Raw genomic sequence first — 19,026 nt, forward strand, 5'->3', positions numbered from 1 at the left:
AACAAAGCATTCCTTGTTAATCCAGGAAGGAATCCCTCGTGCTTGCTCAGTCACCCTGTTCTCTCACTTGGGTAAGTTCACATATTTCTGTGCAAAGTTTTAGGGGATTTGCCACTCCCTGGGAGGGTGGGGAGGCCCTGGATCCCTGCAAGTGTCCAAGGCCAGGTTGGATGGGGTTTGGAGCAGCCTGGGATGGTGGAAGGTGTCCATGGCAGGGGTGGGATAGGATGAGCTTTAAAATCCCTTCCAACCCAAGCCATTCCATGATTCCATGATCCCATCACTGCTGCAATCATTCAGGAGCTGTGCAAGGAGCTGAGCTGTTCCCTAAACCAGGAAAAGCTGCCACTGTCAGGATTCTGTTCCTTGCAAACCCCTCACCCCCAGCTCAGGAGATCCCATCCGTGACAGCTTCCAAAAAATCCCTGCTCTCCATCCTCCCTCCACTTGTATAATTAGTCCTTAGGTCTCAATTAAGCCCTTCACTGTGGATCCCACCCTGTTTCTCCTGTGGCTCCTCCCCTTGTGATGCAGTCTGGATGTGTTTTCCTGGCAGGGATGTTGCCACAGCTCGGGATCTCTGTGAGCTGGGGCTCTGGAGAGTGCTGGAATCTGGGTTTTGGGTCCAACAACCCAGACACCAGCTGGGCTGGGGAGAAGCTGATGTGGCACAGGGGCTTTGTCTTCCTCCCTTCTCACTTTTCCCGAGGGTGCAGTGCTGGGCTAACCCCTCTCACACAAGGTGGGATCCAAATCTTCCCAAATTCCCTTTTCCCAATGTCTCTGCTGTGCCAGCCCCTCCTCGTGCTGTCAGAACATCAAAATCCCAGTGCAGCCTAAAAAAAATGATCCAAACCTTCAACTGACCAAGTGCAGCAGCCAGGCTGGACATAAAGCAGCAGGGCTGGATAATTCCCATGGATTTATGGCCCACCTTGATGGGCATTTTAATGGGCCTTAGGTAGATCTGCAGGAGCCAGGCTCATAAGACAAGGAAATACACTGAATTACCTCCCTCTCTGGCTACTTCTCAGGAATATTTCTGGCCTTGGGCAAATGTGGAAAGCCCAGGACTGAGACAAATTGCTCAACTCCTCGGGATTAAGAAAGGAATCATTATTTTGGACCGTGTGGGTTGAGAGCCAATTAATATTAGTCTGTGGCTGTCTTTCCTACTGAGCAAAACTCAGCTTGACTGAGTGGAACAGAGAGCTGCAGAATCCAAGTTGGATTTGTGCTGGTCCAGGGGCAAGAGCAGGAATAATTAGGCAGGCACCAGTGGGAAAAATCCAGTCAGGAAACCACCAGTGTTTTTATTTGATGGATAACAAGAGGCATTTTGGTGCTGTTTTACAGATATCTAAATATCTGTGTCTGCAGGGCTCTGTTTAACCTGCTCCTGACAGGAACTTTGTGTCCTGCACTCGAATGCACCAAAAAAAAAAAAAAAAAAAAAAAAAAAAAAAAAAAAAAAAAAAAAAAAAAAAAGTCCTCAAGAGTCTTTCCAAAGAGGAAAAGCAGAATAATTCCAAACCCCAGGGGTGAATTCTCAAAGCTGCAATCCCAATTTGTCGTTGTTTTTTTTTTTTTTTTTGGTTCATTTCAAGTGTGCAGCAAGCGTTGAAGAGGGGAGAAAAAAAAAAAAAATATGATGACTAAGGACCCAAAAGGAAAATCCAAAACAACACAAAAAAAGGAAGAGGTGGGAAGATGATGGACAGTTACTGTGGAAAATGGAATTTCAAAATTATCCTTTCCCCTGTCCACCCATAGCCCTGTGCCTGGAAAGGGAAAGGAAGGAGAAGAGGAAGCAAAAAACTGCGACAGGAGGGAATCAGACCATGTAAGGAAAAGAACTGAATTTAACTGGCACATGCTCTAATCCTTAGTTTATTTCTGGTTAAAAATATAGCAATCCAGTGCAGTGTAATAAGAAATCTGCTGAAAAGGTAGCAGAGAAACAGCTAAAACAGAAGCAAAGCAAAGCTGAGTCCACGAGTCCGGGCTGGATCCAACAACTCTGGACGTGAATGTCGAGGAGGGGCTTTTCCCTCCTTCCCCAACCCCAAAATCTCCTGGGAAGGGTTCTCACCCCCACCCTGGGGTGCTGCCACCCTCCTGCACCCTTCTGGAGCTGGAGGGAGGGGGATTGAGGCTGGGATTTGGTGCCTGGCCCTGCCAAATCCCAAAGGAGCTGGTGGTGGTGGAAGGGAATGGGAGATTTGGGGAAGCTGCTGGCAGGGGCTGGAGCTGAGAGCACTCTGTGTGTGATGGGGACCAGGACAGCTCAGAACAGGGACACGGCATCTTTAATGAGTATAATGCAGGTTATCCGTGGTGGGAGGACAGGGAGGGGACAAAAAATCAAGGCAGGCATAAAGTACAAAGATGGTAGAAACGAACAAATTAAGTGACGTAGAAAAAAAAGAGAAAAAAAAAAAAAAAGAAAGAAAATACATCCTTAGAGGCTGCCATTGCCAATGATGTTTGGTTTGATTTTCTTTTTTTTTTTCTTTTTTTTTTCTTCTTTTTTTTTTCTTTTTTTTTTTTTTTTTTTTTTTTTTAATACAGGGACATGTTGGAAGCTGGAATATACATCCTGCATTACAAAGTGCAAAATACTACATGCTCAGAGCCCAAGCATGATGTCTGAAACAGTCCACAGCAAGATGTAAGAGACAAACCCACCACCCTCTCCCTCCTCTCTGGGACATGCTCCAGGTGCTCCTCCCCAGGTGCCTTTTGAGAAACAGTTGGATTTTTGCTTGGTTTTGTTTTAATTGTCCATCCTCGGTGGATTGGAACTGAGCCCTCTGTCCCCTGTCCCTCCCCACCCTGCATCCCTGTGCCTGTTTTTTGGGATGGGCTGGATGCTCCTCACCAGCACAGCACCATCAGCCACTCCATCTGTGCTGCTGGAGGTGCCTCCAAGAGTTTTTTGGTTTTTTTTCTGGGAGGGGGAATTTTTAGCCAGGAGAAATTCGCTGTCAATTAAAAGTAGCTCTGGGTGGTTTTCCAGCCTTGCCATGGGTGAGGAGCAGCCTGGGGAGGAGGAGTGAAGGCAGGAGGGTGCTGGGGCTGCTGCTCACACCTCGTGTTCCCTATTCCCCCCCTTGCCCCCAGGAATTCTGCAAAAAGCCAATTTTTTTTTGTTTTAAAACCAAGGATCAGAATGAGGCCCGTTCTCCCATTTTCCCATCCAGACAGGGTTCATTCCTTCCCTGTGCTCCTCCTCTCCTCCTTCTCACAGCAGCATCCCGACATTTCCAAAGGGTGAAAAGCCTGATTCCGCTTTTCTCTCCCATTTATCATTAAAGCTGTTGTGGATTTCCCTGGGAAACTCAGCCTGGAGCATCCCAGAACCCATCCCCACTCCCCCCAAACTCTCCCCATGGTCCCCTCATCCCATCTCCATTTTGGGGTTCATTGCTGTCGTTACAAAGACAATTTTTTTTTTGTTTTTTTGGAGGGGGGTTGTGAGGGGAAGGGAAACAAGGTTTGTTTTTTTTTTTTCCTTTTGTTGGGATTCCTTCTCATCCTTCCCAGTGTTGGGGGGGGCAGAGTGTTGATAGCATTTTGCCATGCCACACAGCATAGTGTTATACAAGCAAAGAATTTTGGCTAAAATCCAAAAAACATTACCCAGGAAAAAAAGGCAAACTGTGAGTGAGACTCGATCATTTGTTGTTCTTCTGTGAAAAGACTTGGAAATTGTCAGAGGACAGTTCGAGTTATGATTTTTTTTCCCTTTGTTTTGTTTTTTTTTTTTTTCTTTTTGTTGTTGTTGTTGTTTGGTTCTGGTTTGTTTTGTTTTGTTGTTTTTTTTTGTTGGGTTTTTCTTTGTTCCCCCATTCATACATGTAACTGTTATTTTTGCAAACAAGACAGTCTTGAATTAGATGAAAAAGTTAATAAACAAAATGGCGACTCCAATATTTAGTAAGATCACCATGACTACCAGGATGGGAGCTGAACCCTGCAAGAGAAACAGAAGGACAGGAATTAGATGGAGCCTTGGAATTCTGCAGGGAGCTCTGGGCATGAGCAGATCCCAATTTACACTTCCCAAAGTGCCCAGGAATCCTTGGAGGATTTTTTTTTAAGCTGCCAAACAAATGCTTGGCTGCAGCCCCTGATGGATCATCCCATGTCATTCCTGTAGGAATTCTGGCTTTAAAAAAATAATTGAAATTGGTTGTTTATCAGGTGGTCAATGAAAAAAAAAAAAGAAAAAAAAAAAAAAAAAAAAGCAGATTACACAGGATCTTAGAGTGGTTTGGGGATGGTTTGAAATGTGCACAAGACATTTCCAAATTAAGAGTTGTTTTCCAGGTGTCTTGGACATCAGGCCAGCACATGGGGATCCATGGCCAGACAACATTTTGGGAATGCTCTGATAACCTTTCCTGAGTTTATATGGACCAAATGAAGCTCCTGGGAACTCCCTGGCAGTGTCCAAGGCCAGGCTGGATGGGGTTTGGAGCAACCTGGGACAGTGGAATGTGTCCCTGCCATGGCACGGCTGGGATGGGATGAGCTTTAAGGTCCCTTCCCACCCAAACCATTCCAGCATTGAGTGATTTTACCTGGCCAGCACTGCAGGAACCCCAGTGCAGCAGTGCCCACACCCCCCCCCAGCTGGGCTGAACATCCCAGGAATGCCTCAATCCCTTTGGGATCATCCCCTGCATCCACAGGGACGGGCAGGGCACTGCAACACATCCTTCTGCAGGACACTGCTCAGGAGAGCATCCCTGGTACCTCATTCCTTCCACCTGAATCCATCCCTGGCCCCTCATTGCTGCCACTTCACCCCTCCCTGTCACCTCAATCCATCCCTGGCCCCTCATTGCTGCCACTTCACCCATCCCTGTCACCTCAATCCATCCCTGGCACCTCAATCCATCCCTGTCACCTCACCCATCCCTGCCACCTCAATCCATCCCTGGTCCCTCATTCCTTCCACCTCATCTCATCCCTGGCCCTTCATCCATCCCTGCTGCTTCATCCCTGGCCCCTCATTCCTGCCATCTCACCCATCCCTGGCACCTCATTCCTGCCACCTCAATCCATCCCTGGCCCTTCATCCATCCCTGCCACCTCATCCCTGGCCCATCAGCCATCCCTGCCACCTCAATCCATCCCTGGTCCCTCATTCCTGCCATCTCACCCATCCCTGGTCCCTCATCCATCCCTGGCTCTTCAATCCATCCCTGGCACTTCATCCCTGTCACCTCATCCCTGGTCCCTCACCCATCCCTGGTCCCTCACCCATCCCTGGTCCCTCACCCATCCCTGGTCCCTCACCCATCCCTGGTCCCTCATCCCTGCCACCTCACCCATCCCTGGTCCCTCACCCATCCCTGTCACCTCACCCATCCCTGGTCCCTCACCCATCCCTGTCACCTCACCCATCCCTGGTCCCTCATCCCTGCGGCTCCTGGTTTAGCTCCCATTCCGGATCCTGCCGCCCTTCTCAGTGTCTGATTTCAGCCTTGTGAGGTCTCCTTGCCCTCCCCTCTGCTCTCAGGGGATGTTTTGCCCCCATCCCCAGCACATCCCTGCCCTGTGCCGGTGTGAGTGATGCTGGCAGCAGGTGGGTGGCTGCTATTTCTTGGGAGTTATTTGGATTCTCAGCTATTCCCGCTGCAGCCAAGCCTTAGGAAGGTCCAAAAGCTTTTCCCCAAGCTCCTTTTCCCCCTCTTAGCCCTCCCCAAATCGCTGGGATGGAGTGAAACAGAACTGGGAGCTTTCCCTCTGCGGAGCTGCTGGAAAAGAAACGGGGGAAAAAAAGCATCTCCCGGCTGGGCTCGGATCGTTTCTTTTCCGAGCAGCCCTGATTCAGCTCGCGTTTGGGAGTGGGTGGGAAGCGAGGATGCTGGAGCCTGCTGGAAAGGCGTATTTGTATCTTAGCAACAGGGTCAAAGGCAGCCAAGCCAAGGCAGGGATTGCGGAGAGCAGCCAGGTACCCACCCAGGGCTGGCTGTGCCGGCAAACCTCTCCTTCTGCGCCGTGAAAAACCTTCCAGAGGCAGCGAGCACCCCCTGCTCACCTTCCCTTCCCTTCCCTTCCCTTCCCTTCCCTTCCCTTCCCTTCCCTTCCCTTCCCTTCCCTTCCCTTCCCTTCCCTTCCCTTCCCTTCCCTTCCCTTCCCTTCCCTTCCCTTCCCTTCCCTTCCCTTCCCTTCCCTTCCCTTCCCTTCCCTTCCCTTCCCTTCCCTTCCCTTCCCTTCCCTTCCCTTCCCTTCCCTTCCCTTCCCTTCCCTTCCCTTCCCTTCCCTTCCCTTCCCTTCCCTTCCCTTCCCTTCCCTTCCCTTCCCTTCCCTTCCCTTCCCTTCCCTTCCCTTCCCTGGCCGTGCCAAGCCCGGCCTCGCTGGCGCTGGGAGGGATTAGCTGCATTTCAGAAGATTATTGGGCTTTTTGAGCTGCTGGTAATATAATAACAGATTGCGGGCGATTATCAGTGTCATTGTTTGCCTTGGCACGGCCCCTGCTGCCCCCGGCCCCGCGGCCAGGGAGGGCTCAGCCACAGTTCCAATTCCTCCGTGCAGGAATTCCCTGCCAAAACAGCACAGCTCTCGCTGCTGATCCCTCCAATTCCCTGTTCCCACTCTTTGGGATGCAGCTGAAGTGCAGCCCTTTGGTGGGATGTGTCCAGGGAGGGAGCACAGCCTTCACTGGGCACTTTTCTCAGAGAAAAAAACAACAGGACAAGAGGAATAAGCCCTGAGTTGGACCAGGGTTGGATATTTGGGGATAATTCTCCACCCAGGGCAGTGGTGGGGTCCCCATCCCTGGGGCCGTTGGGGACATGGAGCAGAGGTGGTTTGGCAGTGCTGGGGGAATGGTTGGACTCAATTCCAGAGCATTTTCCAGCCCAAACGATCCTGTGGTTCTGTGATTTCACACAGGGCATCAAAGATGGAAAAATGGGGGGATCCAACACCCAGAACAGAGGTTCTGCCCAGCCCCTGGCTCAGGCTGGGCCTGTTTGCATCCTGCACCCCCTGAGCAGGGCAGGGCTGGGAGAAAATCCTTCCTTTGCCACTGCAGGGATCTCCCACACTTCCCAGGCACAGCACCCCAGGAACAGCATCACCAGGGAGGGGTGGGAGCTCCTGGAACCAAACAGCTCAAATCCAGCTGACACCTCCCAAATTCTGCCTCCTTTTTAACCCCCTCCTGCCTGTGCTGCTCCAGCCAGGGCTGTGCAGGTGGGAATGGCAGGGTGGATAAACAGCTTTGCCCCTCCAGAGCTTGTGGTTTAGCTCCAATTACAGACCCTGCTGCACTCCTCAATGCTTGTGTCTGCCTGATTTCTGCCCTGTGAGGTCTCAGTGTCTCAGAGTTTGCCCTTCTCCCCTCCCATGGGAGATGTGACAGCCCTGAGCATCATTCCTGAGATGGATCAGTGCTGGAGCTGAGCTTTGGCAGAGAGGCTTTGCTGAGCCCAGCCTGGCTGGGGGGCACTGAACTCCCTAAAACCAGTGGTTTTAAAATCCTTATCACTGTGTTCCAACCTCCAACAGGAGCCCGTGGAAAGAGGAGACACAGCCCCTGATCTGCAGCTTTGCCTGTTGCTGTCATAGTTTGGTGGGGCCTTATCTCATCTTTGGCCTCCTGTGGAATCAAGGAATTCTAAAGATGAGATAAGGAGATGAGAGGATCCAAAATGGGAATGCGAGGATCCTTAAAGTCCCTTCCAACCCCAATTCCTTGGGGATCCTTAAGGATCCTCTCATTCTGACCCAGGCAGGCGTCTCCTGGAGATTTAATTTAATATTTTTTACAATAAGATCCCTGGAGTCCTTCACAGGAGAAGAAAAACATCAGCCAAGGATGGGAATCTGCACCAATATCAGCTGGACAGAAGGATCCTTCTCTAGCAACAAGTCCCAAGGATTTTTAAGCTTCGCTTCCAAGCTTAAAGAACAGAAACTTAGACCTTAAACCCACGGAAACACTAAACTAGGACTAAACCATGGTTATGGCACAGGAGTAACAACAGCAACTGGAGCTGCAGAGTAATTCCTGCCCCTCTGCCTTGTTTGTTTTGGTCCTGGAGCTGTTGTGTAGCAACTCTGGAGTTTTCCTGGGAATACGACGGACAGCTGGTTTACAAATGCAATTGTGGCATAATTAATTTAAGCATTAGCAATCCATTATTATCTGTTATCACAGGGTACAAGCTCTGCCTCTCTGCCATGGAAACCAGAGTGCAGGTTACCTAGGAATCCCTCCGGGATCTATTAAGTGTAATTACTAAGGACTTGGATCAGCAAAAAAAAAAAAAAAAAAAAAAAAAAAAAAAAAATTAAAAATAAAAAATAGATATGCACCATTTTCCAGCCTCAGCACTGCAGAAAGGGCTGCAAACTTAGCAGCTCGGTGACATTTGTGCTGAATTGTCACATCGTTGCCAGGAACTGGCTCTGGGAAATGGTTAAGGAGCATTTAGCAAAGGAAACATCAGGGAGTCCCTTGGCTTTCTCTCCAGAGGATTGCAGCAGCTCCAGGAAAGGGGCCCAGGAGATGCTAAAAGTGCTCCTGTGAGTGAAAGTGAGTTGGGTAGGATGGAAAAAATTGCTTCTGAGGGGGGAAAAGGCTGAAAAAAATGAGAAGTTATCCTGTTAGAGATCCTTCAGCCTCTTAAAGAACTGGATTGTCACCCCTGGTTCAATCCCCACTCTCCAGGTGCTGGGACTCTGTGTGTTTGTTTAGGTATGTTTGGAGCTCTAATTTTAAGGTTTTTATTTTAAAACCAGCAGTAAAATTTTGCTGGTTTTAAAATAAAAAAGCTGGAGTTTGGCCCCAAATTTTCCAAGCTGAGAGATGGAACTGGGCTCAACCCCCACATCCAGACGAGAGGAGGAAGGTGCTCCCAGGTACATCAAAAGCCCTGGAGATGAAAAGGCTTTGAAAAGGACCCTGTCGAGCCCAACATCCCATTTCTCTCTGAAGATTATTTACCTCAGGTTGTCTGAACACGGCAGGGATTAGAGGAGGAACAATTTGTGATTATTATTTGTCTTAAGAAGAGACAAGGCCTGCGGCAATGCTCAGCCCTGCCTCGTTCCAGGACTCCTCTTCCTCCTCATTCCCATGAAATGATGGCTCCTGCTTGTCTGGACACGCAGGATTGGGGGGAATCTGGTCAGTGGAGATGAGAAGAATAAAGAAAACCCAGGGATGGTTGTACTAGGAGACCTGGGAATGGCTCCTGATGAGGAAAATAATAAATGGGAAAACCTAAAACTGGAAGGGATAAATCAGGGGGGTTTAATCTCAGGGAGGTTAATTCCAAAAAAGTCCCCAGATCCCTTTCCCATCAGCCTCATCCCAAAACAGCCAAATGGGAACATCTCCATGCACAGAGAGAAGCTTCACACCCCAAACAGGGTGGAGAAAAACACCCAGGTTTAATTTTTCACTCATTTTACCACCTTTAGGGCTAAAGGTGAGGAAGGGAAGGGAAGGGAAGGGAAGGGAAGGGAAGGGAAGGGAAGGGAAGGGAAGGGAAGGGAAGGGAAGGGAAGGGAAGGGAAGGGAAGGGAAGGGAAGGGAAGGGAAGGGAAGGGAAGGGAAGGGAAGGGAAGGGAAGGGAAGGGAAGGGAAGGGAAGGGAAGGGAAGGGAAGGGAAGGGAAGGGAAGGGAAGGGAAGGGAAGGGAAGGGAAGGGAAGGGAAGGGAAGGGAAGGGAAGGGAAGGGAAGGGAAGGGAAGGGAAGGGAAGGGAAGGGAAGGGAAGGGAAGGGAAGGGAAGGGAAGGGAAGGGAAGGGAAGGGAAGGGAAGGAAAGGAAAGGAAAGGAAAGGAAAGGAAAGGAAAGGAAAGGAAAGGAAAGGAAAGGAAAGGAAAGGAAAGGAAATTCATCTCCACCTGGAGACGAATCCGTTCAGGAATAAGCCGGCAAAGGGAGAATCCACCTGCTCCGCCCGCACATTGGCTGCCTGTTCTGCCTTTCCCCAGCGACAGCAGAACCTGCAGCATCTCACTGGCAAATCCTCCACTGCCGGAGGAGGGAGGGAAGGAGGGAGAGGCTGCCGGGATCCCTCCCTGCCGGGCACAGAGATCCCTTTAAAGATGCCTTTAAAGCCTCTCTTGCCGCTCTTTCCCCAGGAATATTTTTTGCATTTGGGATTTGCTCCATGCGGTGGCCGGGCTGGTTTGAGGTGCTGCGATGGGACAGGGGAGAACCTCCATCCTCCTCACAGCCCCAGTGAGACCACAACGAGCCCCTGGAAAGGCTCCCTGATGGATAAATGAGGCCAGGAGGATGAATCCCCCAGCCCTGAAGTGCCTAAAGAGCTTCTCATCCCTTTGAGGAGCAGCAGCTGAGCAGCCCCTGCAGAAGAGGAAATCTGTTCCTTTCCTTTCCTCCCCAGCCCTCCATGGGCTCTGGGTTGTGGATAAAAGGCATTTTAGAAGGTTTTTTTTCCCTTTCCAGCCTCTCAACAATTAATTTTTTTTTTTTTTCTCCTGTTTTAGTTCCCCCTCAAAGGCTGTGGGGAGTGTGGAGCCTCCAGGCTCAGGTTTTGTGCCTTGTGGGCTTTTAAGGCCGGGAAGGAACCGGTGACGTTCCTATAAATCCCTTAATCCCACAACACCAGCACCACTCCCCTTCTCCTGTGGCCCAAGGCTGAACAATTGCTGGCAGTTTGTCCTGTGTGTGCTGGGGTCAGTGCCCACAGAGGCACAGAGACATCAGCTGCCCTTAAATGTCATTTTAAAGCATTTGTGTGGCTCAGTGACCCCAAAACCCCCAAATCCCCCGAGAGCCGGCACCGAGCAGGGCTGGATTTCATCATCGACGTGACTGAGCCGTGGCCTCAAGAAATGACCTTTGTGAGAGGAGTTTTCAGTTCCCCAACAAAGGGGGGTTGGTTCTGGGAGCTGCTTTTAAAAAGAAAAGTGACAGAGGAGAACAAAGTTCCTACAGCTCCTACAGCAACCCACAGCTCCTACAGCAACCCACAACTCCTACAACAACCCACAACTCCTACAACAACCCACAGCTCCAACAACAACCCACAACTCCTACAACAACCTCCAACTCCTACAACAACCCACAACTCCTACAACAACCCACAACTCCTACAACAACCCACAGCTCCTACAGCAACCCACAACTCCTACAACAACTCACAACTCCTACGACAACCCACAACTCCTACAACAACCCACAACTCCAACAGCAACCTCCAACTCCTACAACAACCCACAGCTCCTACAACAACCCACAACTCCTACAACAACCCCCAACTCCTACAACAACCTCCAACTCCTACAACAACCCACAGCTCCTATAACAACCCACAACTCCTACAACAACCTCCAACTCCTACAACAACCCACAACTCCTACAACAACCCACAACTCCTACAACAACCCACAGCTCTTACAACAACCTCCAACTCCTACAACAACCCACAGCTCCTACAACAACCCACAACTCCTACAACAACCCCCAACTCCTACAACAACCCACAGCCCCTACAACAACCCACAACTCCTACAAATCCTCTGTAGAGTCTACATCCCTCCCTGTGCACACTTTGGAAAAGCTTGGATTGTTTTTATCCTCACCCTATGGCTCCCAGCTTGTTTTTCCAGACAGGAATCAAGAGCAGGGATTTTTATTTTTATTTTTTTTTTAGAGTGTGTTTTTGCCTGTTCCAGCCCTACCAGAGGTGTGCTGGCACTGCAGCACAGAAGCAAACCCTGGGGCTCATGGATGGTTTGTGCAGAGCTGGTTTAGGGCAGATTATTTTTAAACTAGCTAAGCTGTGAGGGTGACCTCGCTCCTGCTCAGGGATACCTCAGGTAGGGCAAAAATAGCTGTGCTCAGCTCCCAACTTCCCTGCTGCTCATTGGCAGCACCTTTCTGAGGGAGCCCAGCTGGAGGGAGGTGGGAGCTGCTCTTTGAGCCCCTCCTTTTGAGGGAGAAGCTTTTTGGGATGCAGGGAAGGGGCAGTGAGCAGGCTGGAGCACTGTGGGCTCTCACACTCCTGCCCTGCCAGGCCACAGCGAAGGGGGATTTCAAGCCAGAGTGGGGAATTGGGTTTTTGGGAGGATTGAGGAGCCTTGATTTGCTGTGGGGGGATGTGGAGCTCCAGCAGGATGCAGGAGGGGTTTGCAGGGTGGGGTGTGGGATTGTCCTGTGCTGCTGAGTGCAGGGAGATGGATGTGGGGCCTGTGGGATAAATCCTTTTCCCTTAGCCTTCCCCTCCTCTTCCTCAGGGATTCACCACACTCCCTGAGGTCTGAAACTCTTCTGCTGCAGGTGCAGGTGAGGTCACAGATTTGTCCAGGAGGTCGGAGCACAGATCCCTGCACCTCCCCTTTCACCTTCCCCAGCTCCTGCCCAGCCACCCCCATCCCTGCCAGGCCACTGGAACAAAACCCTGCTAGCACCGTGCAATTCCTGCTAGAACAAATTGTTGCTGGCATTGTGGGTTATTTAAATCCACATATTATCTCTTCCTCTGTATTACATTAGCTTCCTCCCAAACCTTCGCCATCTGTTCCACCCTCGGTTATGAATGTGAGAAAACTGAACATGCTGCTCCACAGCTCCAGCACTTCCAAAGTAGGATGTGCATCCTAATGGCTTTTCCATGCAGTTCTCCAGGCAGGCTGGGCCCTTTCCTCAGTGCCCAGGGCTCCCTGGGAATGGTCAGGGGTGTGTTGGTGGCACTTTGCCTCCAGCCATGAGGAGGGAGATTTGTTGTGACAGCTCCAAAATGGGAGCAAATCTGATGGGCTGGTGGGGAGACAGCCCAGGGCTGTTTGTGCCAGTGGTCTCCCCAAAATCTCATGGCTTCCAGTGAGGAGAAACTGATTCCATCCCTCCTGTGTCCCCCAGGTTGTGTTGTCAAAGGTGCTGGAACATCTGCGTGTCCCACAGCCTTCCCAGGGTTGGTGTCTGTGCAATTGCTGCTCTTCCCCTCTGCGAGCCTGCCAGGCCCCTCATGCTGCCTGTCATGTCTCCAGGGCTTCCCAGGCAGGCAGGGACAGCCTGCATGGCTCTGTTTGCCCAGGGCTGCAGGAGGTGTCCTGTGGAGCCCCCCTGCTCAGCTCCCTCTCAGTGCTGGGTGGGAACTGTTGAGCCTGAGCCCATGGGCAGGGAGGCAGAGGGCTCCAGGGCTGCTGGGGGGAGTTATCAGTGGGGAGGATGGGGCAGATCCTTTCTGCACCCCAGGGTGCTCTGGGGGGGATTTATCAGCGGGGAGGCTGGAGCAGATCCTTCCTGCACCCTAGGCTGCTCTGGGGAGAGATTTATCAGCAGGGAAGTTGGGGCAAATCCTTCCTGCACCCCAGGGTGCTCTGGGAGGGATTTATCAGCAGAGAGGCTGGGGCAGATCCTTCCTGCACCTCAGGCTGCTCTGAGAGGGATTTATCCACAGGGAAGTTGGGGCAAATCCTTCCTGCACCCCAGGCTGCTCTGGGTGGGATTTGTCCACAGCTGGGGCAGATCCATCCTTCCTGCACCTCAGGCTGCTCTGGGGGAATTTATCCACACCTGGGGCAAATCCTTCCTGCTCCCCTGGCTGCTCTAGGGAGGATTTATCCACAGCTGGGGCAGATCCATCCTTCCTGCACCTCAGGCTGCTCTGGGAGAGATTTATCAGCAGGGAAGTTGGGGCAAATCCTTCCTGCACCCCAGGCTGCTCCCTCCTCTCTCTCCACCCCGGCTCTGCTGGCAGGTGCTGGAGGAGCAGAGATGCTGCAGCCACGGCAAATGTCACCACACCTCTCACACCTCGATGCCTCTCGCCTGGATTTTCAGCCTGACCGACAAATTCATTTCAGTTTCGTGACCAGGCACCATCCTGGGCTCCCCTGGCAGGGAGGTTTAGCTCCTTTCTGCTGAAATGTCACCTCCTGAGCGTGATAGGTTTTTCTTTTCTCCTGGGTAGGTCTGGGGCATCCTCATGGGACACCTGCAGCCCTGCCATGTGTTTGTCACTGACCAGGGACATTTGGGGCAGTGGTGGCTTCCCCAGTGCTCCCAGCAGACCCCACCACCTCTCCTGTCACTGCCAAACCAACGGGGACAACAAGTCAGGAATCTTCTAATGGGAAATCCAGGAATCCTCAAAAAACAAAGCTGCAAAATACCCCAAACCCTGCCCAGCTCAGCCTTTCCCGAGGAGGTTCAGCTCTGTCCAGGTCCTGTCTGAGCTGGTGATGTCCAACCTTGGACCCCCCTCCTGCCCCAGCCCCCACAGCCTCTCCAGACAATTCATTACAGCCCTCACCTCATTAGGGATGGTTAATGGCTCACCCTCCTTGACGCCAAACCCATCAATTCTGTTCGTGGAGAACAGATCATTCCCTTCCACTTTGCAGCAGCTTTTAAGACCACTCTGTCTTCTCTCCTGAACAGCTCCAGCCCTTCCCAGCAGTAACTTCATGCCCAAATCATCCTTGTCTCCCCCAAAATGAGGAGCCAAGGGCTTGTCCTGGACCAGCAGGAAGCTCCATAACCATAACCCAAGGAAGCACCACCAATGCCTTGCCTGCTCCTGCAGCTTTCCCTCCAAATTCCCAGCAATAATTTGGGATTTTTATTGCTGGGCTGCAAATCTCCAGCTTGCTGCTCACACCCTCCAGGGAAAATCCTGCTGCAGGGAACACCCCACACCAGGGTGAGAGAAGGGAGGAGTGTTGCTCTGATTTTTCAGCCTTTGGGTGTTTCTACATTTCTGTACTGGAGTTTTTAGTTTGTAACATAAAACAAAGAGTGATGTCTTGTAAATAATCCATTCCTTTCCAGGGGGAAGAACAAATTGATGGACTTCTGGTTTGACCAGTGGGGTCGGGGATGTGTCAACCTCATTCCCCAATCACTACTCAAAGTCTAAACCCTATTTAAACCCTAAACCCAAATAAACTGCCTCTTCCTTTTCTCGCTTCACGATCTGAGTGTAGTTTTTTGTGTCCATCCAGTAACAGACGAGAGCAGATTCAAGGCACAAACCAACAAGAATTCACATTCCCCAAACTTCCCTCCCATCCCACAAGATCCCCAGGCAGAATAACCCCACAACAATCCCCTTCACTCACCGTACTGGATTTGAGCGCATCCCCACTGTCCTCTTCAGATTCTAGTGCAACAGGTAAAGATTTCTGTGGCGGGGAGAAGGTTAAGTCCCACCTCAGTAGCCGAGGTTCAGCTTTGTCCCCGAATCTCAGGTTTTCCAGTTTCTGCACCGTGGGCTCGGCAGAGGAAGCTGGCCTGAAATTCTCTTTGTTCTGGGACTTAGACCTCAGTCTCTGGACCCCAAAGCCCCGCTCTTCCCCGCGGTGCTCGTCGGCCCCGCTCCTGCAGCCTCCCCCTTTGCTGTAGTGTCTTTTTTGGGTGTGAACCTCTTGCATATAAGAATCCATCCTCATGAGGGGCTTCATCTCCATCTCGTAATTGCTCATCTTCTCCTCGTCCAGCTCAAGCAGCTTGGAGCTCCCTGAGCTGTGGTTGTGGGACCTGTGGTGGGAAGTCCATGAAACCGCGGCTGGGGAATCTGTCCACCTCTCTCTCGGCTTGTGGTTGGAGGCCGAATGTTTGTGCCCCCCACTCCGACCTCTGTAATCTTCGTGGCCAGTGGTGGAGCCCAGCTGCCCACTGCGCATCGTCCCGCTCCTCCCGGCGCGGCTCCCGCTCACCTTCTCTTCGCTCCAGCTGTTGGGGCGCAGGTAATCCCCACCACGCCCTTCCAGCAACATCTGGATCTCACCACCCCGTTCTTCGTCCACCGACACCTGCCTGGAGAAGTGGGCGCTCTTGTTCCTGCAGGATGGGCCCAGGGGTGGCGTGGAGCAGGGGCTGGCGGGGAAGCTCTGCAGAGGGCTGTCGTCGGGGGTCAGGTCGGACGGGGTGGTCCCTTTGCGGTACAGCTCGGGGCTCTCCTGCTGCAGGGGGGTGCCCGTGGACAGCACCTCGATGTCGTCGCTCGAGTTCTGCCGCTTCGGCCGTTGGCATTCCAGCCCTTCGGGGGGGTGGAGGAGAGGAAAAGAAGGGGAGAGAGGAAGGCAGGAGGATTATTTCTGGTTTAGGGATGTTCCCTCCTGAGGGAATGGGGCAGGGAGCAGAGGGTTGGGTGGTGGGGTTGGGACAGCGGTGTCACAGCTGGTGTGACACCAGCCCTGCCCTGAGCCCTGCGCAGCCACAGCCAGCACAGGGGTGGTTTTCCAGCCCCAGAGATGTGGAGAAGCCACTAACGATGTAGAGCTGGTGGGAGCAGGTTTTGATGGGTTTTTGGGATCCATCTGACCACTTTTCCTATCACTTCCAGCACAGGAAGGGAAATCTGTGATGTGGTTGGTGGCACACCCTGTGCTCTGTGTTTGTGTGTGCTGGGTGACACTGGGATCCCCCTGGGTGACACTGGGACCACCCTGGCTGTCACCAGAATCATCCTGGGTGTTCTGGGTGACACTGGGATCACCCTGGTTGACACTGGGACCACCCTGGTTGACATTGGGACCACCCTGGATGTCACCGCAATCACTCTGGGTGTTCTGGGTGTCACTGGGATCACCCTGGGTCTGCTGGGTGACACTGGGATCACTCTGGGTGTCACTGGGGTCACCCTCACCCCCCTCCTGGCTGGAACCACCTCAGTTTTCACCTGCCAGGTGCAGGAGGGGAACAACCACATCTGGGCAGGTGTGCAAGAAAAAACCCCACAAACCTCATATCCCAGAGCTTCCCTGCCCTACACAGCCCAGCAGGACGTGGAGATTTCCCTGCTCAGCCCCAGAACGGGATGGAAGGACAGGGCTGGTTCTGGCCCCTCCAGGGCCACCTGAGGCCAGCACCCTCCTCATCCTCCTCATCCCACTGGGGGCTCCTCATTCCTTCAACTCAGAGACTTCCCAGACTGGTCCTGGGCACTCCAGGAAGGGCTGAATCTCTCCTGCTGCTGGAGGAGCAGCAAAAACCTCCAACGTGTTCGTCACTGATGAAAACACAGAACGATTTCAAGCGAGCTAATGGTGGTTAATTCTCCTTTTCCCCTCTGCAGTCGTTCCCAGCTAAAGCCATGCTAAATTAGGTGAATAATTTGATAAATATATTAAGTGCCTAATGCCCCTGAAATGCATCTAATTGCGATTGCTATGGCGAGACCAGGAACGAGGCTTGGAAAGGGAGAGCTCGATTTTCACAGCATCGTTCAAAAATAAATGCTTGGGAGTGCCTGGTCGGGTCTCTCCTCTTCTGCTGGGTGATTTTTCTCTCTTGAATATTTTTTGGGGAGCTGCTGGGATGTGGCCTCACCCCTGCCAAGGTTGGGATACACTCAGGGAATGCTGGAATCCCCATTGGAGCACTGGCAAGGGAGGGAAAGAGTGAAAAACTGCTTGGAAATGCACCCAAGCAATTTATGGGAAATGGGCTCCTAATGACTCGAGTTTTTTGGGACGATGCTCACATAGTCCAGCCTTCATTTTTTCCCCTGTTTGTCTGTAGGAGGATGAATCTCCAGGGATTTCTCCAGGGCCCCTGAGCAGCCCTGGTTTTGGTGGGAAATTGCTGAGAAGGGGAAAGGTGGATGGATCCCCCTGTGGTGCCCCACAGCACCCACAAACCCCACCCAGCACCCCTGGCACTTGCTGTGCTGGGTGGGTGGTACCCACACCCACCACCCTGCCAGGAACTCATCCAGCACCCAGGATCCCCTGGAAAGGGAGCACTGCCAGCACCCAGGGGTGGGTGGCACTCAGCACCCGTGGGTGGCACTGGGGACCTGCAGCACCCAGGAGCCTGGATGAGGAGGGCGCATCCAGCACCCACAATCCTGTGAAAGGGGGACTCATCCAGCAGCCACAGTTCTGAATATGGGGGGCACATCCTGCACCCACAAATCTGAATAAAGGGGGCACATCCTGCACCCAGGATCCCGTGCAAGGAAGAGCATTTAGAGCACCCATAATCCTGTGGAAGGGAGATAAATCCAGCACCCACAATCCTGTGAAAGGGAGCTCATCCAGCACCCACGATTCTGAATACGGGAGGCACATCCAGCACCCACAATCCTGTACAAGGGTGACAAATCCAGCACCCACAATCCTGAATGAGGAGGGCTCATCCAGCACCCAGGATCCTGTGAAAGGGGACACATCAAGCACCCACAATCCTGTATAAGGGGGCACATCCTGCACCCAGGATCCCATGCAAGGAAGAGCATTTAGAACACCCAAAATCCTGGCAAAGGGAGACAAATCCAGCACCCACAATCCTGTGATAGGAGGGCTCATCCATTACCCACAATTCTGAATAACGGGGACACATCCTGCACCCACAATCTCATGGAAAGGAGGCACATCCAGCACCCACAATCCTGAATGAGGAGGGCTCATCCAGCACCCAGGATCCTGTGATAGGAGGGCACATCAAGCACCCACAGTTCTGAATATTGGGGGGCACATCCAGCACCCACAATCTCATGAAAGGGAGGCACATCCAGCACCTACAATTCTGTGAAAGGGAGCTCATCCAACACTGACAATTCTGAATAAAGGGGGCACATCCAGCACCTACAATTCTGTGAAAGGGAGCTCATCCAACACTGACAATTCTGAATAAAGGGGGCACATCCTGCACCCACAATTCTGTATGAGGGGAACACATCCAGCACCCAGGATCTTGTGCAAGGTGGACACATCCAGCACCCACAATCCTGAATAAAGGGGGCACATCCTGCACCCAGGATCTCATGCAAGGAAGAGCATTTAGAGCACCCATAATCCTGTGGAAGAGAGAAAAATCCAGCATGGGATGGGGTGGGATGGGGATGGGGTGGGATGGATGGGATGGGATGGGATGGGATGGGATGGGATGGGATGGGGATGGGGTGGGATGGATGGGATGGGATAGATGGGATGGGATGGGATGGGATGGGGATAGGGTGGGATAGATGGGATGGGATGGGATGGGATGGGGATAGGGTGGGATGGATGGGATGGGATGGGGTGGGATGGGATGGGATGGATGGATGGATGGGATGGGGTGGGATGGATGGGATGGG

General features: G+C 52.1%; 1 protein-coding gene across 1 annotated transcript in view; it reads right to left on the reverse strand.

Annotated features, from left to right (window-relative positions):
* Positions 1-2,491: 2,491 nt before the first annotated feature.
* JPH3 (junctophilin 3) overlaps positions 2,492-19,026 on the reverse strand; it is a 56,550-nt gene continuing 40,015 nt past the window's right edge. The window contains exons 4-5 of the mRNA XM_083870451.1: positions 15,065-15,984; positions 2,492-3,976 (exon numbers count right to left, since the gene is read on the reverse strand). Of these exons, the coding sequence (XP_083726577.1) occupies positions 3,896-3,976; positions 15,065-15,984 (1,001 nt within the window). The 3' untranslated portion in view covers positions 2,492-3,895. The remainder of the gene's footprint in view (positions 3,977-15,064; positions 15,985-19,026) is intronic.

The sequence above is a fragment of the Zosterops lateralis genome, assembly GCF_965231275.1.
Source record: "Zosterops lateralis genome assembly, chromosome: 12".
In the NCBI taxonomy this organism is placed as follows: Eukaryota; Metazoa; Chordata; class Aves; order Passeriformes; family Zosteropidae; genus Zosterops; species Zosterops lateralis.